The sequence below is a fragment of the Vigna unguiculata genome, chromosome 5, assembly GCF_004118075.2.
Source record: "Vigna unguiculata cultivar IT97K-499-35 chromosome 5, ASM411807v1, whole genome shotgun sequence".
Taxonomy (NCBI): domain Eukaryota; kingdom Viridiplantae; phylum Streptophyta; class Magnoliopsida; order Fabales; family Fabaceae; genus Vigna; species Vigna unguiculata.
Genome location: NC_040283.1, coordinates 3,097,455 through 3,125,211, shown reverse-complemented (window position 1 = coordinate 3,125,211; position 27,757 = coordinate 3,097,455). Strand labels below are relative to the sequence as shown.

The following is a 27,757-nucleotide window of genomic DNA, read 5'->3' as shown; positions in this document are numbered from 1 at the left end:
AAATGTTTAATTGATGTTGTTATGATAGTTTTCTTTAAAAAATAAAAAAAATTACATAAAAACTTGTTATTGAAATTGAGGACAAAATGATAATTAAACCTTATATTTATTATTGAAATTGAGACGTAAGTATTATAATATATTTAATTTAGATTGTTACGTGTATCTGGAATTGGGAATATATGTATAATTTAAAAAAAAAATAGTGTTAAATAATCATTATTTAATTATTTTGCTAAAGACAAATTTAACCATACTTTAATCATATTAAAACTTCATACAGATAGTATTTTTTTACTTTACTTTTAAATTACATCATCGTGACATCACATACAAGCATCTTCATTACGTTGTGCTGTTACAGTTAGACTCTTCCATCTAAGGGGACAGAAAGCAAAGGTTACTATAATATCTTCGTTTCATTCTTCCCCAACGTTTGGTATCTGAGGAACAGTGTTCGTCTTGCGTTGCAGCAACAATGGGAAGCGCCACTGTTGCGTCAACCCTCGTCCAAATGGCCCAGAGGTGCACGTGCATGCGCGACCTCAAGCTCCTCCACGCGCACGCGTTCCGTACTCACCTCGACGACCACGTGGTGGTCCTCGGCAAACTCTTCCGCTTCGCTGCGGTGTCACCGTTGGGAGACTTGAGCTATGCTCACCGCATGTTCGATATAATGCCCAACCGAACCACCTTCTTCTACAACACCCTCATACGCGCCCACTCCCATTCCACCTCCCCTTCTCTCTCTTCCCTCTTCTTCAACGTCATGAGGCAAAACGACGTCGCCCCGGATCAGTTTTCCTTCACGTTCTTGCTCAAGTCCCGCTCAAGAACCACTCCTTTGACCCACCACAACGATATACATGGCGCCGTTTTGAAGTTCGGGTTTTGCAGCCACTTGCACGTCCAGAACGGGCTGATACACTTGTATGCCCATAGGGGGATGACCCTTTTGGCAAGAAGGGTATTTGAGGATGTTTTACGCCTGGGTTTGGAGGTTGATGTTGTGTCCTGGTCTGGGTTGCTTGTGGCGCACGTAAAGGCTGGTGAGTTGGACGTTGCGAGGAGGGTGTTTGATGAAATGCCCCAGAGGGATGTGGTTGCGTGGACTGCCATGTTATCTGGGTATTCTCGGGCGAGGCGACCCAGGGATGCTCTGGAGTTGTTCAGAGAGATGAGGCATGCTGGGGTGTGGCCAGACGAGGTTACCATGGTGAGTGTGATTTCAGCTTGTGCTACTTTGGGAGATGTAGAGACAGGGAGGATGGTTCACCATTTCGTCGAGGAGAATGGGTTTGGGTGGATGGTTGCTCTTTGCAATGCGCTCATTGATATGTATGGGAAGTGTGGATGCTTGGAGGAGGCATGGTACGTGTTTCATGGGATGACGAGAAGGAGCTTGATCACATGGAACTCGATGATGACCGTATGTGCGAACCATGGAAATGCTGATGAAGCTTTCAGGTTGTTTGAATGGATGGTTTGTTCGGGAGTTGTGCCTGATTCGGTGACACTTCTGGCGCTTCTGGTTGCGTTTGCTCATAAGGGGTTGGTGGATGATGGAATTAGATTGTTTGAGAGAATGGAAAGGGACTATGGAGTTGAACCTAGGATTGAGCATTATGGAGCAGTGGTAGATATGTTGGGGCGTGCAGGGCGAATACAGGAGGCTTATGATCTACTTGCAAATATTTCAATTCCATGCAATGATGTTGTTTGGGGAGCTCTGCTTGGAGCTTGCAGGATTCATGGTGATGTTGACATGGGGGAAAAGATTATAAATAAGTTGTTGGAGTTGAAATCAGATGAAGGTGGATACTATATTCTCCTGCGTGATATCTATGTTGCTGCAGGCCGGACTGTTGAAGCCAATGAGATGAGGCTAGCCATGTTAGCTAGTGGAGCAAGGAAAAATCCTGGTTGTAGTTGGGTGGAAGGATGAAGTTTAGATGTGCATCGAAAGCAATCATCATGCAAGGCAATGGTAATACCCTCTGTGCAGTGCAGGATATAGAGTTGTTTGCACAGAATCTCCATAAGCCAGTGTGTTGTTGATTCAAGGCAGCAAATCGGCAAGTAGAAGGGTTGAAAGTATTGTTAGAGACCAGATAACGTTTTCCATTCACTGTTGTACTTCAAATTTGAATCACCCGATGATTTCTTGAAGTCTCGTTCTTCAATTTTCTGTTGAGCCATTGGTACTGATGAAGATTTTTAGGAACCCACTGTTTCTTTATATATCTCATGAAGCAGCAAGTTTGAAGTTATTCTTGCAAATAAAAGTTGATGATTTTGTTCTATGATGGATTAAACAAGCAGAAGCTGGATCTGACTCTAAAATAATGCCCATCTACAGTTACTCGGTGTTTGCTTCAAAGTTTGGGTCGTTACAGTGTGAATGTTTTTTCTTTCGTGGAACAGGTCTAACCATAGATACTGTACACTCTGGCGACTAGAACACAGTCGACTTACTTGCACAGATGTACAGATCTAAAGTCGGACCTACGTGCAAAAATGTGATGGACTCGATCTGTAACCGATATACATAGATGAAGGCTCAATTCATAAACCTGCTGCTCATCTCCTTTGTCCAGGATAACGGTTAAACGATTATGTAACACATTCTCGCAAAGATCAGGATAACCTCGACATACGTCAATCATTTATCGCGATCCTAAAATAAACTGAAGCAAAGACGAGTTGAAGACCTAAAACTAAGCAGCTAATTTCCAAAGAGGGAACGAGAAAAAGGACCGAGAAAACCACGACTACAGAAAAAAAAAAGTATCCCTTTACAAAAACATCTAGTGAAGAGGACAAGTTACGACCATTATACACCTCAGATTTCCTTTTGCGAGAACAAATACCATAACTAGTTGAAATAATGATCAGATGACATTATTGTGCTGCTGATTTTTGAAGGATTATCAACCCTAGTGCTGTTAATAAAGCATTCAATCATACGGGCATGTATATGATTGATCAGATTTGTTCTTTAGCTTGAAGATTTTCTACCGAGGCAATTACAATCTTATGCTCACCAGATGAAACATTGTAGTAACACTTCTTTAATCTACATTACTTTGTAACTACCTTTATTACAACCTATATGATCTAGCAGAGAAGTTGAGGCCCAAGGCTCCAATTGAAACCGGAGGGAGTGGTAGTTCGGTTGTCCCGTTTGATTGCGGTAAATGTTAAATAATTTTTTACCTTATATTTTAGCGCTCACAACTTCTTGTGGAGAAGCCTTATTGTGAACCTTTATAATGGTTCTGTATTATAGTTTTTGTCTAGTTTTATTTATTGATTTTAAAATTCTGTTGTATTTTTTGGTTTTCTTATCTGATGGTAAACTTCGGTATACAAGAAATCTTTTAAAATATTTAGAGGCATTGTTGGATTCCTCGTAAAAAAAAAATCGTTTCAACTTTTTATTTTTAGATATAATTACTGATTTGGTATCCCAACTTTTTGGGAATATTCAATTTGGTACCCGAACTTTATAAATGTTCAATTTAGTACCCAAATTTTTTAAACGGGTTTATTTTAGTACCTTCCGTTAAACAAACATTAACGCCGTTTGGCTACTGGTGAGGTGGCACTGTGCAGGTGATACGTGGCAAAGAATAGTTGGACACGTGGTTTTTGTAGTCAAAACAAATTTCAAAGTAAATAATTTCTGAAATAAAAAATTTTCCCAGCAGCGTTATTATGGAATTGGGGAAAAATTAGGGATGAGTGAAATCGAATTTTTTTAGGTGGGTATGTAAATTGGATGTTGTTGCAAGACGTTAGATTTTCATTAATGGAGGCTGAGTTTGGGGGTAAGAATCAATACTTGTATGGACCTGTGGTGTCAGGAATGAAGAAAGCTATTGTGAATGGGAAGAGGAGCTTGGAATGGGATTTGAATGATTGGAAATGGGATGGTGATCTTTTCACCGCTCAGCCACTCAATCCAGTGCCATCAAACTGTAGGAGTCGCCAATTTTTCCCACCACATTCTGAAATTCCTGTGAAAAAGGCCAATCTTGCAAACGATTTGTCTTCTTCTGTAATCAACCCAGGTGAGGGAAAGAAGGAATTGGAGAAAAGGAGGAGGAGTGTTATAAGGGAAGGTGAGGGGGAGAGGCTAAATGATGAGGGTGGTTCTCTTAGTTTGAACCTTGGGGTCACAGTTACCCTTTCATGGTGGAAGAAGAGGAAAAAAGTGGAAAGAAGACAAAGGTAGTTGGAATTACTACTGCTGCTAACACCACATCACTCATCCCTAATTTTTCGATTTCACTCCTTCCTAATGTTTTTCCCCAATTCCATAATAACGCTGTTGGAAAAATTTTTTATTTCAGAAATTATTTACTTCCAAATTTCTTTTTACCACAAAAACAACGTTTCCAACGATTGTTTCTACCACATATCTCCTGTACAGTGTCATCTCATCAAAAGTCAAACGATGTTAATGTGTGTTTAATGGAATATATTAAAATAAACCTATTTAAAAAATTTAGATATCAAATTAAACATTCGTAAAATTCGGATACCAATTCAACATTTCCAAAAAATTGGGATACCAAATCAATAATTATATCTTATTTTTATTTAAGCTTATTTTCCGAACCGGTGTCTTTTAGCACTCCATTTTTGTTGGTTGAATATATATGGTGAATGAAAACGAGCTATTATTAAATGATAAGGAATGCAAATATATTGAGCATCTAAAAAAGAAACAGCCAGAAAAACGATAGTAAAACACTTTCAAATAATCGTTGCCGAAAACAAAGGAATGCCGTGAGAAGGTGCATGCATAGATTAGTCGTTCCTAAGTAATTTTAACTCTAGTTGTCATAAAAAGAGTAATTAGTGAATGGAAAATTTCTATAAACATAACCAGTATCAGTCAAATCTCGTAAAACTATGGAATAACTTGCACCATACATACCCGCCCCTCAACTCACCATACCTTATCAACATAAGAAATGTAGATAGTTTTCTTTTTAAATATAAGTTAATGTGCAAGAAATACACAGCGATTACCTAATACAATCAACAAATAATTATTTTAATTCACTCATGAAATACTTAAGATTAATAATAGACAAAATATATTTTAGAGGGCTTGAATACACCTCTCTTATGATTTCATATTTATAATGATAAAATTTTTACACAATGAGAGAGAAAAGATCAAAAGTCTAAACTAGAAACCTAGGTACAGAAGTAGGTGCAACTTATAAGTACACCAGGTACTAGTTTCCAATACAACTACTTTCTACCCAGATTTAATATTTATTCTAACACTTATTCTAACAGAAATTATATAATGTTGTAGAAGTGAGGTATAATCAGCCAATAGAAACAATGATTTAGTAAACCCTATCCTAACCGAGTACTTGGCAAGCAATCATTATAACATTATTAAATTCCACTTCCATGTTACACAGCCAAAGCTAGGCAAACAGGATAGGCTTATGGTTGGTCAATAAAACAAGGCAAATCGATGACCAAGTTAATATTTGAGCGTGTAGTTTCGTTTCATCTCCACGTCCCTCTTTCATCACAGCCAAAATTGTAGCACTGGATTTAGCTAGACATGGAACACTGCAAAATCCATATGAACCTGCACGTATATAGTTACCATTTTATTAGAAAATTCAATCAAAAGGACACAAGATCATCTTCATGTAGTTAGTTAGATGTGACAAACCGACTAATCTCATCAAATTTAACGAACAGAATACTTATAACACCACAGATGAGGCAGCTAAATTGCCAGACCTACACCAGTATCTAGTTTTCATGTGTTTAGAAGGGAGACATAAGGAAAACTAGAATTGAAATAAAAGTTAGCTTACCAAAGAATAGTATTCGGATAGCAGTATAACATCATGATTGTGTTCTTCCATCAACAGATACTTTACAGAGTAATTCTTTATCTGATTTCACCGTTAGCAGAAGATCTTCAAGCATATTTGTTGAGGGAAAAATAATAATGCCAAAAAGAATCTGCAGAGAGAATCAAACTGGAGATCAATATTGAATCGCAACCTAACAAAATAAAAGATGAGAAGGATTATATGTTTTTGATATCAATACTCAACTAGAACATGGGTCGAGCAAAAAAGTAAATAACGAGGCAATTTAGTATTTACTTACAAGGTATGGCCAGCAGTGTTTAGAAAGAAATGCCACATACCATGTGTCCAGTTAAAAGGTGTTTGAAAATCACTTGAAATCATAATAACTTCTCATGAGAATAATTAAACTAAGCATTCCCCAACAAAGGCCAATAAACTTAAGTAGTAGAAAACAGCAAAACATCTTTCCAAAAATACACTAAATTATTTTTTGGAGATGCAAGGGGAAATTTGCCAGAATGTAAGTTTCAAGTTTAACAGAAATATGGGTAACATATCAACAGTTTCGTCATCGATATAGAATAAACCTAAAGAAAGTAACAAAAATGATCAGATAGTTCCATCCAGATTTTAGTATCATATTACAATTATTTCCCTCCTTAAATCCGATTATTCTTAAAAACCCTGTTAGGATTGACTCCAAGAAAAATCGATAGGTGGAAAGGGTCAAAGTTGTAACGGTTGTTAGTTGGTTCTGCAATTTTTTCTATTATCCGGTTTACCATAATTCCTCTAAATAGGTCCTCTTATGTGTATAGGGGGATCTTGTTTTAATTTTCAGTGTACTGGTCTTATTCTAGTTTGAAAAGCAGAAAGCTCCTTTGGGGGCATACACGTAAACCCTGATTCTAGGGTGATTATTGACTTTCTTCAGAAAAAAGAACCTATAACAGAAACATTTCCGAGTAGATTAAGTGAAGTATGTAGACTAATGAAAGAGAAAAAGGATATAAAGAGGACTAAAAGGGATAGATACGTTATGATATCATCCGCATATTTCATAAATCAAGAGCCAGAATACCAGTAGGCCCAAAATTTCATACCACCATAATGGTAAAGCAGGCTGTAACTACTGAAAATACGTTACCACCAGGGTCCATTTTGGAAACAGTCTTAAAGATCATCCAAAAGTAATCTTGTCACACTGACTATTTTAAACCTGGATTGAGGGATTAATTTATTGCATATTGTTTTACACAAATAAAATAATTGACCATGACAATTAATAAATGGAAGAGTGAAAATCATAGATGGGAAAAAAAACATTTTATGTTGAGCTCTCCACTTGCTACACTGTCACATGGTTGAGTCTCCAGGACTGTGCTCCCAAAGGCCAGAGGCTCTTCAGGACCCTAACAGGTTCCTGAAAAGAAGATCTTATATTCAGCTTATATACTATGCATTCTGACATTTTTATGGAACAGATAGTCCTCATTCTAGATTTATAATTAACTTTCGTCAGTGGTTAGCTTTTGTTTGTTTGGTGGAAGGCTTATTTATTGAATTTTGTAGAAGGGCTTCATCACTCTTCTTTTAATTCCAATTTTCTTCTTTAACTGTCGCCTTTTAGTTACAAAATAACAAGGCATCCAAAGACAAATCATTTCATTTTATTGGAAAATAACAAAAATTGTGTCCTAATTGACTGTAACCAACCAAGGATGCAGATACAATGGGAGATTACTCCTGCATATCCTGACTTTATTAAACTAAATGCTAATGGCAATGCTTTAATTAATGCAAGAAGAGATGTAAGAGGGAGATTTAAGATGTGTGGACCATCATTGGATTGTTGGTTTGTCAAAGTTTATTTTCATCAGTATAATCACTAAACTGCAACTTGTGAGCAATAAAATCAGATTCAACAAATCTTTATTTCATTCAGTGTAGGGATGGTTTTCATAACAGAGCACAGTTACTTGATATTCACAGGATGGTTGATATGGGTTGGGTTACAAACCTTTGGCATACTCTGAGAGAAGGTAAACCAATGTTTAGATCACATGGTAAAGACAGGGTCACCCCAGGACAAAAAAGCCAAGTCAGGAAGATGCTACTGGAACATAAGGAATGTCGAGCCTTACTACTCTGTAGAATATACTTTTCTGTTTCTATACAATGCAGAACAAATTCTTCATTAGATGTAGAAGAAAGACCCCGGTCCAAATTTAAATTGCAACAAACTCAAATTACTCAAGTTCAAACACAATATGCATGTTATATTAAGCTAAACAAGTAAAACCAAGAAAAACTTTCTTAAACACTGCCTAACTACACTCCTAATACTTTCGTAATTAAGTATCATTTTAATTTAGTATAAAGCATGTCCATACCTACATGCAATGACCTGGTAACCAATATGCAATCTCAGCATAGTCCTTCTCTTTTCAACCTGTAGAAAGAAACACAACCCTTCAGCTCAGTAATTAAAAGACCATGTTTCAGTCATATGTCTTAGCAAATAAGCCAATAGCATGTGGTTTTGCTTTACCTTTAGGTTTTGGCAGGATAAACTTTAGAAATCAGAACAAATCCAAGTGCAAACCGTCTAACTGACCAACTACTCATGAAAATGCACCCTTCTAGCTTTTATAACACCACGTTTCAAAGCTGAGATGACACGCGCATCTGGTTCCATTCCCTTGGAAGACATTTCATTAAGCAGTATAATGGCCTTTTCCATGTGCCCTCCCTTACATAAGCCAGAGACCAGAGCAGCGTATGTTACAGTATCTGGTTCTAGTCCACTGTCAATCATTTTATTAAATAGGCTTACTGCTTCTTGAAAGTTGTCTGTCTTCATGTGTCCATCAATCAACACAGTGTAACAAACAACATCCGGATTTATTTCCATTTGCTCCATATCTCTCAAGATGGAAGAAACATTCAATGATGTTTTATTTCCTTTCCCATGAGGAGAGACACGCCTTCTTAAATTTTCTTTCAAGTTCCCATCAAGTAAAACTGTGTAGATAATGACATCAGGTTTGATTCCTCTCCTCCTCATATCCTGGAAGAGGTCATAGGCCTCTTGCAAGCAGTTCATCCTACAATAACTATTTATCATAATTGTGTAAATTATAACATTAGGAGTGAATCCTCTATGCACAAAAAAATCAAACAAAGAGCGAGCATTGTTCATATCCCCAATCTGGCACAGTGAAGCTATAACTTTTGAATACATTGTTATGCCAGGTTCAACATTTGACATCATCATTCTCTCCAGCAACATAACAGCTTTCTCAATGTCACCTGTCATACAGAGTTTAGTAATTAGCTTATAACAGGAGGCTTTGTTAGCCATATCTCCTTGGTTTGACAGCTTAAGGAAAATTTCATAGGATTTTTTTACAAGGCCCGCTTCACAATAGCCATTAACTATGGCAGAATAGATTTCAATACTCTTATCTTCCAGACTGTTAAAATACGCCTCGGCTTCCAAAACCTTTCCCACTGAACACAAATTTTCAATGATTAACTTATGTGTAGTAGAGTTTGGCTTCACGCCTTGACTCTCCAAACAATCCAAAAACTTTAATGCCTCACAAGCATGACCATTTCTAAACAACCCAGTCGCCAGTACATTATATGTTACAATATCAGGTTTGAAACCCTTATCACTCATTTCCTTAAACACTTTAAACCCACTAACGAGATCACCCTGGAGGCAGTATCCATTGATAAGCGTTGTGTAGTGCTTAAGATCTAAAGCCACACCCTTGCTCTTCATGTCTTCCGACATCTCTATCGCATCCTCCACCTTCCCCAACTTACACAAAGCATCAAAAACAATGTTGTAGGCAACCCCATCAAGAAACATCCCCGACTTCTTTAGTTCCTTAAACTGATCCACCACCTCCAAAGTCATGCCCATCTTTCCCAGACAATGCAGAATGTAACTAACAATAACACAATTCGTCTTCACACCCCTCGAAATCATCTCATCATGCAAAGCCAAAGCCTTGAGCAGATTATGACCCTTACAATACCCTTGAATCAAGGCAGAATAAACAAACACATCAGGAACCAACCCTTGCCTCTCCATGTCATCAAACACACCCTGAGCCTCATCCAACTTCATCTCATTACAAAACCCGCGAACAACCGCAGTGTATGCATAAACCTCCAAAGGGGCATTCCCCTTTCTAAATGCCTGCAGCACCTCATACCCCAAATCAGACCTATGGTTATTACAAAGCCCTTCAATGTAAGCAGCATAGCAATACGAATGAGGGGTGATCCCAACGCTCTCCATTTCCTCAAAAACACAGAGAGGTTGACTCAAGTCACCCTTTTTACACAACGCCTTGATGACAATTGCATAGGAATAACAATTGGGTCTGAAACCAAACCTCTTGAGTTGTTCATAAATAGCCAGTGCTTTATCCACCTCGCCCTGTTCCACCAACCGGTTGAAGAGGAAGTTGCAAGTGAGAACATCAGGGACAATTCCACGGCGTCGAGTTTGGAACAGGAAATCAATGGCCTCATCAAACATGTTGAGGCTGACGCAGGTTTTTACAAAGCCACTAAAAGCTCTGAGCAAGTAATGGTTATGGTGGTCGAAGTCCTGGAAGAGTATTTCGAAAAGTTGAAGGAGGTGAAAGGGAAGATGGTGGTGCTTTGAGAGGGTAATGAGGTGGAGGAAGAGGGAGTCCAGTTTTCTAGGGAGGTTCCAGAAAGCGAACATTTTGGTGATGGCGGCGTAGGTTGAGAGGGTGTGCGGGAAGCCGGTGCGGTGGAGGTGGTTGAGGAAGGAGAGGGCGAGGGAGGGGTGGTGGTGGAGAGAGTGGAGGGTTTGAAGGACGTGGAGGGTGGATGGGTGTGAAGGGGGCGTGGAAGGGGTGGTGTCGGAGAAAGAGGGTGGGGTGGAGTGAGCGAGTGCAGTGGATGCAAATGGGTGTGAAAAGTGTGTTAGGTTGGGTTTGTGAATGGTTCTGAAGAGAAGGTTGAAAGCACGAAGCCGCATGGACATGGAAAGGAACACAACACGCGGTGGTGGCGACGACGGCTGCGACTTCACCCTTCCAACAACCTTCGATTTTCGTTTCAGCAAGGTTCTTTTGTATTTGCTGTTTGAAAACATTAAAAATTCAGCATTTTTCTTTTCGAAACGTTTTACCTCTTTTCAAAGGAAACCATGTATATTTTGTATGCATTGATATATAATTATATTAAATTAAATGATAATTCAGTTGTATTATTCTGAGTTGGGTAAGAGTAAAATCAACGAAGAAGTAATATTTTTTTTCTTTAATAAAAATTCATGATTAATTTGTGAATTATAATATAAATCTACCTCTTAACCTTAGTTATTAATATTTCAACTATTTTATACTAGCATAAACACATGCGCGATATGTATATATTTTTTAAATATGCGTCATATTATATTAGTAAGTGATAATATTGTAATATTATTAAGTTGTTATATAAACTAAAATTATATTTATTAAAAATAAAGTGAAATATATCAGATGAAAGAATAATTATTGATAAATAAAAAGAAGAGAAGAAGAAGAAATAGCTGAATTTATAAAAATATTGTAAAAGTAACGGTCAATTTTTAAAAATTTAATAAATTATTATATATAAAGGATAAAATTAGTATTTTGAAATGTAGACACAAAAAGAAAATTCCCTTTATATATTGTTATAGATTATTTATTATTTATTTTAAATTAGTTTATATTTTCAAATTAGAAACTAATTTAAAATCAATAATAATAAATAATTAAAATCTTAATAGTTAAAATAATTTGGACCTTTCACAAACTAATTATAATTTTTATTAATAATAAAAATTATTCTACGTATTAATAATTTTTAATTTATAAAATAATATTTAATTTAATTAATATAATTATTGATAATTTTGAATTTTTAAATTTAGTTATTATTTAATGATTGTGTTATACGAAAGCAGTGAGATACTGTCAAAATATCTTGAATCACATTTTCAATATTAAAATAATGAGAACAGGTGGATTTTGTGGTGCAAAATATAATTATTTGCTTTAGTTTTCTAAGAGTACTAAGGATATCCAAACTCCAAATTTGTGAGTTCAAACGTAACTTACACCGTATATAATAACACTAAAACAAGAAAAAAAATCTAAAATTGTGAAAGATCAATACTTAAATCAATTAGGATATATACTCCACATTGTTATTGTTTTCTCTTTTTTTTTCAATTCTGGCAAATCTACTATTTCTATTATTTTTCCAACATTAACTTCACTTAAATTATAAATCACATATCACACGTAGAAAATAGTAATAATAATACATATACTTTCATTCAAACAAGAAATCCATTAATATAATAAAAAATACAGAACGGGTTTCCAGATAATGTAGGTGAGGAAAGTTTGAAAGTAGAAAAGGATTAACTTGAAAAATTAAAATGAGTAACTGGAGACGAAAAAAAAAAGTGTATATATATATATATATATATATATATATATATATATATATATTTTATCCTTGAATGGTGTTCCTTTCCCAAAACTAATCACTGAGGAATCTAAGGGCAAAAGATTAGAGTGATCGAGTAAAGAATAAATGTAAAGAGTGTGCCAGCAACTGTGTTAACTGCTGACACCTCACTGACTCACTCACTCGTGTTTTCCTCACCGTTCCATTTGTTTCCTCAGTCACATAACACACAACATTACAACATTCTATTCTATTCGATTATACTCTTATTCCATCCTTTTGTGAAATGTTGTGAGTGATACCTTTCGTGCGTTTTCTTTGTCACCAAAATCTCTTTTTTCTCTCACTACAGAATGGCAGCGTGCATAATCACGGTTTCCCAGGACGGAACCGCTGATTTCCTAACGGTACAGGAGGCGATCGACGCCGTGCCGCTTGGAAACATTCGCCGGACGGTGATTCGGGTATCGCCGGGAATCTACCGGCAGCCAGTATACATCCCCAAGACCAAGAATTTCATCACTCTCGCTGCTCTGTCCCCTGAGGACACTGTGCTTACCTGGAACAACACTGTCGCCGGAATCAATCACCATCAAGTACGCACCTGTTCTTCTCTTCAACTTCTTCCTCAGATGGGTTTGTGGGCATGTGTCAAAATTGTTCATTTTTATGATATTATCGTCGTTTGGGTTATTGGGTGTTTGTTAAAATTGTTTATTTGTTTTGATCATTTCTTTCTTTGAATCGAGGATTAATGGGTGAGTCAAAAATGTTCATTTTGTTCTTTTTTTGTCATTTGAATAAGTGGGTATGTGTCAAAAAAACTTTTTTTTTTCTGTTGCCATTTTTGCAGCCTGCGAGGATAATAGGGACTGGGACCTTCGGTTGTGGAAGTACCATTGTGGAAGGGGAGGACTTTATTGCTGAGAATATTACTTTTGAGAATTCTGCCCCTCAGGTAATGGCATTGGTTTTGTTGTAAAATTTCACTGTTTTCACGGTTTTTCTTTGTACTACCCTCCCCTTTGTCAATACTTGACATGTTGATACATGTCATAGTCTTCCAAATGTAATCTTTATTTAATAGAAAGAATACCGGTAATTTGACGCTTTTCATTTTTGGATCTACTTATTACTGAAGATAGAGAATTGATATCCTTTGACATTAGTTGCTTTGGTAGGCAATTATCTGGTTGTAGATTCTTTACATGATTTGGAATTGTTGCTTTATACACCTATATCCCAATTTATTTCTTCCTAAGTTTAATGGAGACAAAACATATTTACAGGTAGAAACTATGCTAGACTTTTTATAGTGCTCTTTCCTTTTCCTTCTCTTTTTGACAGGGTTCAGGTCAAGCAGTTGCAATTAGAGTAACAGCAGATCGATGTGCCTTCTACAATTGTAGGTTCCTTGGATGGCAGGTAGCTCCAATGTCTTGATGTCATTTTATATAGCTTTTGGGCTTCATGGCATGATTGTCTGTTGGTGATATACGTATGTTGAATTTCTGAAAAAAAATTTGAAGACCCTATGCGTTAGTAATGATTTCTTTGATGGATGTGTTCTTGTGCAAGTTATGATCGTTACTTTTCTGGCTCATTCTCTGAAAAGAGTGGTATGTTAATTAACTTGGAACTATTATCAGTAGAGCATCTGGTCTTACGTTCAGTCCCCCGATTCTGTTTCACTAGTCTTATTTTATCAAAGTTACAAGTGGATAAATTTCTTCAATGATTACGGTGCAGGACACATTGTACTTACATTACGGTAAACAATATTTGAAAGATTGTTACATTGAAGGAAGTGTGGACTTCATCTTTGGCAATAGCACTGCACTTTTGGAACATTGTCATGTCCACTGCAAGTCTGAGGGCTTCATAACTGCACAGAGCAGAAAATCATCACAGGAAACAACTGGTTATGTATTCTTAAGGTGTGTAACTGATCACTTTCCAGTGTTAACAATCTTACATACGCTCTGACACTGTGCTTTAGTCTTTAGAAGTTCTTAAGCTGTCCACTGAGGAAGGAGTTAGTTATTATCTAAGCGTAATTTTAATATATAATCTCCATACAGAACTACTAGAATTCATTTTCTACCTGTGGCAAGGTAGCATGAGGGAGTTTCTCTTATGGTATTATCTTTACTTTGCATGTGAATAAATGATATAAAACGGTTGTATCATCCTTAATCACTAACAACACTGACCCTGGGCTCTACTCTCAGAGAAAAAGTTTTGGAAATTGAAATGATAGATGTGGTGATGGGATTGGGGTCATATAGATCTACAACCAATGACTTACAAAAAGTACTGGCCATTATTTGTAAACCAAATGAAAAGTATTCATAGAGTAAAGTTCCAAGTCTCAAAGGACTTCCAAGCCTGGAACAGTATGATGCAGTTATGTAGATTTCTAGAAACAACAAAGCAGAAATGATACTGACTTATGAGTTAAAATGCTTAAAATGACAACTTAAACCTTGAGTTAAACCATTCCTTTTACAATCTTAAACCTAAGGAGATAGACCCTTGTGAAAGACAGGGTCATTGATGTCTTGTTAGTCACCATTTGACAATTTCTGCACCACCAAACAATGCTAACTTGTGCATTCACTTTTCAGCCTTCTAAAGTTATTGGTTACTGTACAAACACACACACACACACAAACAAAATTTGGTTCACAAAAAAAATTTGGTTCCTCATAAGTATTTTACCCGAGTGGTCTCTGGTGCCATTGCAGATGCACTATCACAGGTAATGGAGGAAAATCATATGCATATCTTGGACGACCGTGGGGCCCTTTTGGAAGGGTGGTCTTTGCATACACTTACATGGATCAGTGTATAAGACATGTTGGCTGGGATAACTGGGGGAACATGGAGCACGAGAGAAGTGCTTGCTTTTATGAATACAGGTAGCTCATGTCACATTCCATTTTAGATTGTTTATGCTTTGCAGCGTATCAAACAGTTCTAGAATTCTGCAACAATTATAATGTAGAAATCTCGTATTGAGCTAGTGAACTGCCTCGTGTTAAGGAGTTTGATTTGAATAAATATTGTGATGTGTTATGCTGACACCATGAATATGCTGATGGAAACATCTTTTACTTGCCTTAAATGCAAAATGTGTTTGCTGAGTTAAAGAAGTTTGAAGTAATTTTATCATAACTGTAGGTGTTTTGGACCCGGTTGCTGTCCATCGAAGCGAGTAACATGGTGTAGAGAATTGTTGGATGAAGAAGCTATGCAGTTCGTCACACATCCTTTCATTGATCCAGAACCAGAGAAACCTTGGCTTGCTCAAAGGATGGCCCTCAGAATTCCATATTCTGCTTGAACATTAGTGAGGACCCTTGATGAGAATGTTCCAAACAGCCAAACATAGTTTACAGGCATAAAATATTGTGTTTGTTTGCTTAAGAAAATATGCCTTGTTTGCATCCGTGTGACGTGATAGATGATGTTTTTTCCTGTATGAAATCTCCCATGAGGTTATATATTTCCTTCGTTAAATTGTTTTGTTAATGTGTAATAAATAGAATACTCCTTCATATCCAAAATATAGATGTGATTTAGTGGTTGCCATTGTAGAAAGCTTTCATTAGATCAGAACCAATTAAAAATAAGCACACATCACGATTATTTGAGTTTGGATGATTATCTGGTCAGTGCATTGGGTGGATGAAGTACTATTTGAGTTAGCAAGGTTTAACTTGATTTGCAGTTAGTTTTAATCAGTTGATACATGATAATTTTTTAATTTATTCCATCTTATTTTACTTGTTCGGCTCAAATTAAATATCACAAAGTAATAATATCTAGTTGTATTATTAAGCTGTAAAATAGGACAGTTGGTGGAAATAACATCATTATTTTTCACCATTCTGTTGGTAACAAACAAATAGCTAGAGTAGAACACATTTATTAATCGAGGAAACAAAGGGAACACCTTTCTTGGAGTTTCTCATTTCCTAAAGGTGTCATTCTACAACTAATGTTAGGTTCATTATGTTACCACTGTCAATATACTTGTTGTAGAAAATTGAGAATGGATTGTGTCTATGATCAAAAGAGTAATGGTCTGGTAGTGGTTATTAAGAAAGCTTGAAATACAGAATCAGGGTGATAACAACTATCAGGACCACAACAACGGTGCTTAAAATCCACTTGTTCCTGTTCATCCTTCTTGATATGTTAGACAATATTTTCTTGCTCTTGCCTACGTTATCATCCACTCCATGAAGCTGCATGAGAGAATATAACCATCAGTGGTTGAAGTGCAAATATAAAACCAATGTTCAGAAAGTTCATAAAAGACGTGTACATTAGAGCTGGCAAGTATATAAATTCTGACAAGCGATTTCTCGCAATACTCAAAAGTCTCAAGGTTACAATCCAAATAAATGCTGCATATCAAAGTAAGTACTTTACCACTACATGAAAGTAAATTTTGAAAAGCATCTTGTTACTATAAGAAAACACACAAAAAAGTTCAAGCAGGAGAGAGAGTTACCGTGTCATGAGTATGCAGCAGAGCTTGTCTCTGGGAATGCAGATCTTGAAGAATCATAACTCCCAGATCTTCTGTCTCCAACATTGTTCTTCTACTGTCCTTGATTCCGTCACTAGACTTGTTCAACCTTTCTGTTGATGTCATTAATCTTTCTCTGTGATCAGCTGATGCCTATTGTAATCAAAGCAGCAATAAGTATCAGATTGGTGGTGTTGTTCCGATGAACATGAGTGTTCAGATTGAATCCCCTTAATCAATCCCAGCATCTACTATTACTTATCAACCAGTTAAAATACTATTTTCCACTCAAGGACTGAAAATATCACCATTTTTCTGTAAAGATGACAACAAAATTTTAATGTAACCTAAATCTCCCCCTCCATCCATCACTGGGCAGACAATAGTGGATGAAGTTATCTCTATGATGTAATTGTGCTTGGCACCAAAATGGTATATGTATCATCAGTCATCATATGATAACTTTGTAATCCTTAATGTTTTCTAATTCAGTTTTACCAATCAAAAGATTAATTTTATTAGAATATCTGATACATCCCTGGTCTAATCTAATCTAAATTAGCATACAGCAATATGCATCCAAAAATTTATTCTTTACTTAAAACTTTCAACGCAATCCAAAATTAGGAAAACCAAACTGAGACAAATGCTCTTGAATGTTAATAACCTTTCCAGACAGTAAATTTTATACTTGCCCTGAAAATAAGTTAATATTTTTTGTTGTTGTTTTACTTGAATATGCTTCACTAGAAGATGGAAAAAACACTAACTTGTTCTTTTCACTGGAACATTCAATTAGCAGCAGTGGCCACTACTTAACCAATTAGTGCATTATAACCATAAAGGAAAAGGAGGACCAAATTGTTGCCTTGGTTAAACAGGACAGTGAAATTTCCCTTAACATCGGTAGCAGATGTTAACTTAAAAATATACCTTCATAACATTTGCCATGTTTGATTCTAACAACTCATCTCGTGCAGAAGGTTTTAACACACCAGATACAATTTTCTTCACTTCTCTTTTTATGTTGTTCAGATCTGCTTTGTACTCCCTCACCTTAGCAAGAAGCACAACCTTAGAGTCTGACTGGAAACTTCTTGCCTCAAGGTCCATTTTTCGAATCTACAAATTCATAATCACCAACACATCAGAAAGTCAGAATACAGAGGAAATAAAAGAAGCTTTACCAACCGAGAAAATAAAAAGTGAAGAGGATACCATAGCTTCTGCCTCCTCAATTCCCTCCTTTATTTCTGAAACTTTTTGTTTCTTTAGCTCTGCAAATTGAACAAAAATATACAAATTTTAAAAAACATCTATATGTATATAATGTGTGTGTGTGTGTGTATATATTGTGAATGACTTTTTAACACTTCTTAAGCACCAATTTAAGAAAATAAACATTTAACAAATTTAAGGTGAAAGACTAGAAGATAATGCAACCATCCAATTCAGCAGGAAGATATATTATGCAAAGGCAAGACTAGAACTGCAGTGAAAGAGACAAAATGATTAATTTTAAGACTTCATATTTTGAATGTGGAAACTTCTTTGAGTATTATTATCTGGTAACTAAGTGAAGTGTGGTTTCATTTTTCAATGAAACTTCTATCAAAGTGGTTAACTGTGTATCTTTAATGGAAATCTCTTTTTTTTTCATCTTACAAGACTCAGGTTGATATCATACTTAAATAATCACATTTTTTTTACTCAAATCAATGACATGCTCGTCATAGTAGTTAAAGCACACTAATAGAAATCTTTACCAAAAAAGAAAAAGATCCACAAAGTAAATATATTTGTAATTTAATTTTCTCCAAATTCAATTACTTAAATTTGAGTTGAATTTGAAAACATCATGCCAACAGATGCAGAGATTGTGCTTTGAATGAAGTCAATCATCTCTTTGTGCTATTTATTCAATTAAAACATTGTATTATTAACTAATTAAAACTATAAATATGTATATAACAAAATATGTAATCAAAATAGCAAAGATGAAAAGCAATCTTGAGTACCTCCATTAATAGCAGCAGCTTCAATGCATGCTTTTGATAGTTTTGCAGAAAGGTGGCAGTATTTGCGCTCGTACCCCTCAAACTCACCACTCATTGTCTTCAACCTCTTTTGAACAAACAAATTTCAGTGTTATCCAAAATTTTCCAATTTGGAAAACAAAAACAGAATTCAGAACCTTCTGATAGGAAATGAGCTTCCAGAAAAAAAGAAAAAAACTAATAATTACTTAACTAGACTGAATGAGAGAGATTGAGGATGCAAGCAGGGGTTACCTGAAATTTGGGTGGAAAATGTCACAAAAATAAGGAGCAGAGTCTTGGTTTATGACAAAAGAAGAAGGTTATTTATGTTGGGAAAGAGGACGATGATGACGTGGCAGCTCTGCACGTTTTTGTGTGGGAGCTGACGTGGATTGTTTACGTGGACACTTGTGTAGATAACATGTGTTATGGTATGATATTTGCGTGGCACAAAGTTGATGGGTTTATTATTCTTATTTGTTATTAAATTATTATTGTTAAAATAGTTGAATATTAAAGTAATATTATTTGAACCACTAGACTTAAAGAGAGTGGTTATTTATGAGTAAGGATATGCTGTTAAACAAATGATTTGGAGAGAAATTTCATTGTGGTATTTTGTAAAACTTTAAATAAACAACTGATCTTTATAGAGTAAAAATAAAAAATAAGTAAAAAACTATCTACCTGAACTATAAATACAATTTTTATAACTAAAATTGATTGAGTTTTGCTTTGAATTAACATTTAGATGAAAAATATAAGTGAATAAACAATTAATAATGTATAAATATATTTTGAATTCAGGTAAATATGAAAGGTTAAGCAAAAAACACTCATTATTGAAGGTTAATTTCTTTGAATATGTAAGAATTTTTTTTTCTCTTCTAGCAAAAATCCTTAGATGCATGTAATAATCAAACTATTTAAAAAAAAATTAGTTATTTATCAACTATATTAAGGTAAATTAATCTTACACATCATACATACAAATTTGTAGGAAGCCTCTTTACAATCTTAAATATTAAAATATCACATTCAACTTGTTCTTAGAATAAATTTCACAAAGTGTGAATTTATGTATATTTCATGTATTTTAAATCTCATTTATTACTATTTTTTTTTTTGGATCCACATATTTTCAAAAGAATATATTTTCGGAGTAATATAAACTTGCTTTAGGATTAACATATGCATTCCATATTTAGAACATTTGAAAATGACATTATAGATTATCATAGCATTATATCCATTGAGGTCCCTAAAGTGCGCAAGATGTAACTAGTAGATTTAGTCTAAATTGGCATTTAATGTACTAAACAATATATATATATATATATATATATATATATATATATATATATATATATATATATATATATAAAATGAAAATTTATGTTAAACTTATCCCAAAAACACCATTGTCCACTACTATGGCTTTAAGGAACTTTCGCATTTGCTCGTGAACACGCAATCTCAAAGGCATCGAAGCAATGCTCATTTGGGTTAAAGAAAAATATATGAAACCAACAGAAGCAAACAAACCAGGCATTGACACGTGGATGTACGTGGAGTTTCATGTTGGCCACCAAAAAAGGCGGGAGAACAAACTTGATCGGTAGTTTATTTTGTTTTTTCTTTGGGTACCATATTGTTGTTGTTGTTGTTCATATTCACATACACACAAATTCCTTCCTTGCATTTGTATCATGAATCTTTCCTGCAACTGTACTCAGTGATGTTTCTCTCTTTTGCTTCCTAGCCAGGTTTCTCTTTTTCCACAAACTCTTCAATTTCTATCATTTGGCCTATATATCGTATCTTCGTTTCATTGTGAAATCTACCTAATTGGTTGTTATCATATCTAACAAAAATTTGTAAAGCAACATATCATTGCATGATGTATGGTTACAGGAAATCTTCTTAGAAATTGTACAAAGAAATGTTTTTGATGTAGATCTGTTTTGTGATACTTGAATATATCAAACAGGCCCTTTGAAATCTGAAGCCACTATCTTGTATCAACCATATACAGTTCTACCTTCATGTTGAATTAATGGATGCGTAAATTAAATTAAAAAAAAAATAAAGTGTTAACAGCGGAAAGGAAAATGGGGTTAAAATTCAACCATTGAAGAGTTCCATTTATTTGATTTCAGGTGTTGTGTTGTGAGTTACACAGAGTTGATCTGCTGGTTTTGAAGCAGATTTCAATAATGATTCTTGCTGCTCTTCTAACTTCAGTTGGAATTAACCTTGGACTATGTTTCATATTTTTCACCCTCTACTCTATATTGAGAAAACAACCTTGTAATCTTATCGTCTATGCTCCACGCTTAGTTTCTGAAAGAAAACGTGAAGAGGGTGGTCAATCTAACTTGGAACGTTTATTAGCTACTACTGATTGGGTCTCAAAAGCCTGGGAGACCTCTGAAGAACAATTTCTATCAACTGCAGGCTTAGACGCTTTTGTCTTTATGCGCATATTTGTCTTCAGGTGATTTAAATTATTCAATGGATTCTAGATTTAAACATTTAAACAACTATCATGTCATTTTTCTAAAACTCATTATGCTGGCTAATCAAGCCCCTTTCACTAATTTTGATGGAAATTCCTACATCATGAGTTTAACTTATCTACGTTTAGGCAAGTTCATGCATAAAAGGTAAAAGTATGTATATGTGGTTTCTGCATCTGATTTGAATTCCCATTGTTGTGGTAAATTTGATTCAAATGTGTATTCATTAGTTAACTCAGACTAAATTGTATCAGTGGTCACTGTGTCTCTGACTACTTTTCCATATATATATTGGTGTTTCAATTTTCTGTCACCATGTTGAATGTTTTTGAAGGGATCACTTTTTTTGCTTATTAATGTTTTTCCTCTTTGTGCATTGTGCAGTTTAAAAATATTTACTTTTGGTGGAATTGTGGGGCTCCTCATTCTTCTTCCAATTAATTGTATGGGGAGTCAGCTTCGTGATAACTCTAATTTTCAAAACAAGTCTTTGGATTCCTTCAGTATTTCTAATGTTAACAATGGTTCAGACAGGTGAATATTATTGATCAAGATGCTTTTCTCCTCCGATTTGGGCCTTGATTATTTATTTTTTAAATTTGTTTTAGCTATAAGGTGTTAGAAAGAAATCTTTATAAGAAATTAGGATTGATCCATTCATATTATCCTAAACGGTGGAAGGGGAAAACTTCTAGGTATGTCACTGTCATCCTTATTAAATAGAAATTTTAAAGCTTTTATCATGTAGTATTATGACATGTTACTAGATGGTTCACCTCTCCATTTTTGTGCAAGTTTTTATGTTTTTGTGCCTCTCATTCCCTTTTTCATTTCTCCATTGAAGGTATACCATTGTGGTTTCAAATCTCTATCTGATTGCTCTGTTACTTTTATGAATGGAAGAGGAAGTTCTGATCACTACTGATTTACCACTGTCATGAATTTATATAGGGTAGCCCTGGTTTTCAATTACTATTTTTCTTCTCAAAATATGCAACTCCATCCTAGCACTTGGGGCAAAAACATCTATTTGTTTGTTGTAATTACACCATTTGTGAGCATGAAAAGATTTCCTCACGAGTGTTAATGATTTTTTATCTATATCATAACATGGTAACTCTGATCGCTAGATTTGGCCTTTCGCAAGGTTATGGATCCACTTTTGTGCCGCATATGTCTTCACTGTAGTTGTCTGCATTCTTCTTTATTATGTAAGTAGTTTTTGTTCAAATTGTTTTGTAAATGCACAAGATTTTTCCAGTTTGCTAAATGACAAAAGACAGTGATTCAATTTCATGCTTCATGTTTTTGCCATATTCAGGAGTATGAGTATATTTCATCAAAAAGAATTGCTTGTTTCTATTCATCCAAGCCTGAGCCTCATCACTTTAGTATATTAGTAAGAGGTATTCCTGTTCCAACTGGAAGCAATTGTACCGATATTGTTGAGCACTTCTTCCAGGAGTATCACCCTTCTACTTATCATTCACATGAGGTTGTTCGTCGAAGCAGTAAACTTCAAATCCTAATTGTAAGCAGTTTAATGGAGGTTTAGTTGGTTTAAATATTTTCTCTTGACATTTGCTTAATTTTTCTTCTTTTAGTTTTTTGTTATAGTATATGAATCTCGGACACGCCTCACTCTGTGTCTGACAGGTATCGGACACCATGTTATGTCTAAGTGTCTGTTTCCGGTGTCCATGTTGGTGTTCATACTACATATGTTATGGTGCCTCAAATTCTTGATCCTATATATGTCTTCTCAATATCTACAATCCATTAAGAGAAAAGAAGTATGATGATAGGAAACCAGGAACATTACTATTGAAAGAAAACACTAAAACAGAAAAAACGGATAAAAAGAACAGCTAGTGCATTCATACCATTTTAAACTTCCTGTGAACACCAATAAGTTCAAAGGCACAAATAATTCTTTCCTTTTGGAGGCAGACGGATGATGGTGGGTTTGGATTTAAATATTTTTTACTGTGAAGTTTTGAACTTCTTAGAAATCTTCAATGGGAATAAGCAACCTAAGTGTGTATGCTCTTAGAAATGTATAGTTGTATCTAACTTCAGTTCTTTTTTCAATATTGCCTATAGATCTATATTATACTCTTTTCTTATTAAACTATATTCCTCACAGACAGATGCAGAGAGACTGTACAGAAGGCTCACCCAACTGAAGAACAACGACGACACTCCTCGACGGCAAAGGCGTGATGGATGTTTGGGACTTTTTGGTCATAAAGTTGATATGTTAGATCATTATGAAAAGACATTAGGAGACATTGCAGACAATGTGAGAATAGAACAGCGTTCATTGGCAGGAAAGGTAATTTATCTATCATGTCTCCTAATAATAACCTTCAGGACTTAAGTAATAATTTTTTTTCCAACAGGGTTGTTTAATGTCTAGTGTGGTTTACACCCTATACCAGAATAACAACTTTTCATGGTTAAATTGAATATATAATATATGCACTTGTTTAACAACTACTTTCAATTTATAAGGAAGTTCCAGCTGCATTTGTCTCATTTAAGTCACGATTTGGTGCTGCAATAGCTCTAAACATTCAAGAAAGTGTAAATCCCACACACTGGATTACTGAGCAAGCTCCAGAACCTCAAGATGTTTATTGGCCTTTCTTTTCTGTCACATTCATTAGAAGATGGATCAGCAAGCTGGTGGCTTTTGTTGCCTGCAATGTTCTTACAATGCTATTTTTAATCCCAGTTGCTCTGGTACAAGGTCTTACCCATCTTGATCAGTTGGAAACCATGTTCCCTTCTCTGAAAAGCATACTGAGAATGTAAGTAGGAAATGTTACCCATTGAACTTTTCCTTTCCCTACTTACGCATGCTATATAACCAGATCATATATATAAACATTTGTGCATTGCGTTACATGAGAAATGGGAATTATTTTCAGCCCAATTTAAGTACACATCTTTGGGAAAGACTTGATTTTCTATCCTCTTGATTGTTTTCTGTGTGTTTTTTAATTGAGGGTCTTCAAGTGATACTCAGAAGGGTTACATTTTGTTCATAGTTTTTGGTTGCATTCTGTTAGTTGGCTTGACTAGTATTCTGAGTTGTTGCGTTTTTTTTTTCTGTCTTTCATTATTTACTCTGGCTAGGGAAGGAAGCTACATAATTCCTCTCCCTCTCTTTGATTTTTTCTTTTTCGCTCCACTATTTTTTTCTTATACAGGAAAATGAAAATGATACATTTCTTATTTTCATTTTCGTGCTGTGTACTTCTAATTTCTCCAGCTTGTGCAGTTTTTATGAGATAGAACATAGAATATATGCAGGCTAATTGGATTAGATAGGTAGATTTGGTGAACCAGTATTGGTGGGTGTACTGAGTTGCAAAATTGGATGTATTATAAAATTTTAAGAATTTTGAATTCACTTTGACGGCTTGTAAGTTGCAACAATGTTTTATTTTTTTTGATGAGAAACAGTAACAGTGTGAATGGCAACTAAAGTAGAGGTTCCTATGTCTGCTTGTTGCAGGGCAGTTGTCAGCCAAGTTATAACAGGATACCTTCCCATTTTGATTCTTCAGATGTTTTTGTCAGTTGTGCCACCGATTATGATTATGCTTTCATCTTTGCAAGGATACATATCATGGAGTCAAATACAAAAAAGTGCATGCACTAAAGTATTATGGTTTACTATATGGAACATTTTCTTTGCAAATGTATTATCAGGGTCAGCTTTCTATCGATTGACGATTTTTCTTGAGCCCAAAGAGTTTCCCAGAGTACTAGCTGAAGCTGTACCAGCACAGGTCAGAACAATTGCTTGTTTCACAACTCAAAATTCTGCAATATTTTCTATAGATCTCACCATATTGAGGGAATACTTCAAATGAAAATTTATGATTATTTGCTGATGCTGTGAGGAAACTGCTTCATATGTTGTGCATAAGATGTTCATAATTTATATACTTCATATCTGGTGCAGGCATCATTCTTCATAGCATATGTTGTGACATTCGGATGGACTAACATAGCATCAGAACTCTTTCAATTGATTCCACTTCTTTACAACTACTTTAATGTAATTTTTTGTGGAGATAGTGACACTGATGATTTTGAGGCACCATCAATTCCTTACCACAGTGAAATTCCCAGGATTCTTTTCTTTGATCTTCTTGGTGTTACATATTTCATCCTTGCTCCTCTAATACTTCCATTTCTCTTAGTCTACTTTTGTTTGGGATACATCATTTATCGCAACCAGGTTTGCAAATTGTTTTTGTTTTCCTCTTTCCATATATACTCTTATCTTCCTTATTTCTTGTATAATATGCATTTAATATAGCATAGCTAGCATATTACCTTATTAAAAATGATCACTTTGCAAACTTAAGACGATTTGAGATGCAAATACAAGTGTTATCAGATTATCACAACAACAGCTTGTCACATATGGTCTAACTCTGGCAAGTTTGAACATGATGTCTTAAATTTCCCATGTGATTACTAAAGTTCTTATGATGTCTTCAATTTTGTTTCTGTGACAGCTTTTAAATGTTTATGTGCCAAAGTACCATACTGGAGGAGAGTTTTGGCCTACAGTGCACAACTACACAATTTTTTCATTGATACTGATGCATATTATAGTAATTGGGATATTTGGGCTGAAGAAGCTTCCACTTGCATCTGCTTTGATTCTACCTCTTCCTATTCTCACTCTTCTATTCAATGAGTATTGCCGGAAACGCTTCTTTCCTATTTTCAAGTCTTATCCTACAGAAGTATGGTGGTTGAAAACTCATTCTAATTTGTTTTAACTTTTTGTTGTTGATTACTTTGTCTACTATACATTTTTCTTGTTTAGTTACCAAGTTATGAGTATTACTACTGCACTTTTTGCATGCCCTGATAAGCATTTAACTTCTCATTGTTAACATTGTCTTGGTTCTTGTCACTCATAAAAGTCACCTTATAATGTCTTATTGTACTTTTTATGATGTTCAATTGGTTGTTGGGTTGGCTTCACCAAAGTTGTCACAATTATGAGGAACTGTGTTCAGTGTAGAGAAACACATGTTGCTATTATGATTATAGCATTTCCTTCTGCTTTGAAGTAACTTACAGCTGAGTATTGTTCTTGCAATCTGATGAAGCTAAGTGTGGTGCATGCAGTGTTTGATCAAGAAGGACAGAGAAGACCAAAATGACCCTAACATGTCTGAATTTTATGATAAGTTGGCCAGTGCATATAATGATCCAGCTTTGATGCCAATCAAATATTCAGGAAGGTGTGGTAATAACCCCAGGCTTCCTCTACTTAATAACTTAAAGGTTTAAGTTCATAATTAGCTTCTTATGGCTTCCCTTGTAAGTAACAATGTAGAGTTTAACACATGGTTTGTTATGCTGGTAAGACAATGTACCTTCAACTTCTGACTTTGAATTTATATTTGATTATCCTCTGTAAGTTGCATATGTTCTCTTGATATTTGCATGAAATATTGTTGCCACTCAATTTGGATAAACTTGTTCTTACACAATACTTATGAAACAAACAAAAAAATGTTGCTCATTTTCTAAAATTAATTTTTGCATAAATGCTATTTTTCATACCTTGGTTATTGTGTAAGTTAAATATTAACTTTTGAAAAAACAAACAACTAGTATTAGAGAGTTTTGGTAAATTAAATTATGCATAAAATAATTATACGTTTGAAGAACTTATTTTATTTGTTAAGAAAAAATTATATAATCATGCCCATGTCTGAATTCCCAATCATTTTTTAATTGCATAGTCAATAGGTAAATAAATATCATATAATAAATAATACATCTAAATACTGTATTACTTGAGAGTAGAAATATGAAAAACATAATTTAGTCTATTTTGTTGTTGTTGCTTATAAAAACTAAGAGGAATAAAACGGTGTAAAATAGTATTATATATGTCATTAATCAATTGCAAACCACCATGATAAGTTTGTGATTTGCGATTGCATAATATAAGGAAACAACGCTTTTCCATTGTCTATGATCATATAATTCATTGTTTGAGAAATATCTTAATAATCCTTGTTTTGAATACAAAATTCACCTTAAAAACTGATTCAAAGCCTTGAGTAATAATAATATATATTTAACAACACTTTTGTTTTATGGACCATTTTAATTATACAATTTTTACTCCTACATTAACTTTACATTCAATATTTGACAAAAATGCTAAACGATACTATTATCCATTTACGTTGAGACTCAATTGTGACATCAACATTTTAAAAATAAAACATTAGAAGAATGGTATAAATA

The 27,757-nt window shown here is 34.8% G+C and overlaps 5 protein-coding genes across 10 annotated transcripts; 3 read left to right on the top strand and 2 right to left on the bottom strand.

Annotated features, from left to right (window-relative positions):
- Positions 1 to 358: 358 nt before the first annotated feature.
- LOC114184043 (pentatricopeptide repeat-containing protein At5g48910-like) lies at positions 359 to 3,288 on the top strand. Its single transcript, XM_028071277.1, has one exon. The coding sequence runs from the start codon at positions 479 to 481 to the stop codon at positions 1,943 to 1,945; it is 1,467 nt and encodes a 488-aa protein (XP_027927078.1). The 5' UTR covers positions 359 to 478; the 3' UTR covers positions 1,946 to 3,288.
- A 2,039-nt stretch (positions 3,289 to 5,327) lies between these two features.
- On the bottom strand, positions 5,328 to 11,024 carry LOC114183850 (pentatricopeptide repeat-containing protein At2g26790, mitochondrial). 5 transcript variants are annotated; one of them, XM_028071006.1, is made up of 6 exons: positions 8,413 to 11,024; positions 8,255 to 8,313; positions 7,882 to 8,032; positions 7,186 to 7,284; positions 5,859 to 6,009; positions 5,328 to 5,623 (listed from the first exon to the last, which is right to left on the bottom strand). In XM_028071006.1, exon 1 carries the CDS (start codon positions 11,005 to 11,007, stop codon positions 8,482 to 8,484), a length of 2,526 nt encoding a protein of 841 aa, XP_027926807.1. In that variant the 5' UTR covers positions 11,008 to 11,024; the 3' UTR covers positions 5,328 to 5,623; positions 5,859 to 6,009; positions 7,186 to 7,284; positions 7,882 to 8,032; positions 8,255 to 8,313; positions 8,413 to 8,481. The 5 variants fall into 5 exon arrangements, with proteins under 5 accessions (XP_027926807.1, XP_027926806.1, XP_027926808.1 ...); XM_028071005.1 differs by having other exon boundaries at positions 5,859 to 7,284; XM_028071007.1 differs by lacking the exon at positions 7,186 to 7,284.
- Positions 11,025 to 12,442: 1,418 nt separating this feature from the next.
- Positions 12,443 to 16,015, top strand: LOC114183851 (pectinesterase 31). Its single transcript, XM_028071010.1, has 6 exons — positions 12,443 to 12,955; positions 13,213 to 13,317; positions 13,707 to 13,784; positions 14,109 to 14,296; positions 15,107 to 15,280; positions 15,543 to 16,015. The coding sequence occupies exons 1-6, from the start codon at positions 12,713 to 12,715 to the stop codon at positions 15,703 to 15,705; spliced, it is 951 nt and encodes a 316-aa protein (XP_027926811.1). The 5' UTR covers positions 12,443 to 12,712; the 3' UTR covers positions 15,706 to 16,015.
- Positions 16,016 to 16,276: 261 nt separating this feature from the next.
- On the bottom strand, positions 16,277 to 19,254 carry LOC114184280 (vesicle transport v-SNARE 11-like). Of its 2 annotated transcripts, none has more exons than XM_028071570.1 (6): positions 19,191 to 19,254; positions 18,918 to 19,023; positions 18,118 to 18,176; positions 17,833 to 18,021; positions 16,882 to 17,052; positions 16,277 to 16,612 (listed from the first exon to the last, which is right to left on the bottom strand). In XM_028071570.1, exons 2-6 carry the CDS (start codon positions 19,009 to 19,011, stop codon positions 16,463 to 16,465), a joined length of 663 nt encoding a protein of 220 aa, XP_027927371.1. In that variant the 5' UTR covers positions 19,012 to 19,023; positions 19,191 to 19,254; the 3' UTR covers positions 16,277 to 16,462. The 2 variants fall into 2 exon arrangements, with proteins under 2 accessions (XP_027927371.1, XP_027927372.1); XM_028071571.1 differs by lacking the exon at positions 19,191 to 19,254 and adding an exon at positions 19,150 to 19,170.
- Positions 19,255 to 20,592: 1,338 nt separating this feature from the next.
- LOC114185913 (CSC1-like protein HYP1) lies at positions 20,593 to 26,904 on the top strand. Its single transcript, XM_028073864.1, has 11 exons — positions 20,593 to 20,704; positions 21,098 to 21,435; positions 21,842 to 21,991; positions 22,605 to 22,668; positions 22,779 to 22,988; positions 23,604 to 23,792; positions 23,972 to 24,270; positions 24,981 to 25,257; positions 25,434 to 25,712; positions 25,996 to 26,229; positions 26,621 to 26,904. Exons 2-11 carry the CDS (start codon positions 21,155 to 21,157, stop codon positions 26,783 to 26,785), a joined length of 2,148 nt encoding a protein of 715 aa, XP_027929665.1. The 5' UTR covers positions 20,593 to 20,704; positions 21,098 to 21,154; the 3' UTR covers positions 26,786 to 26,904.
- The last annotated feature ends 853 nt before the right edge of the window (positions 26,905 to 27,757 follow it).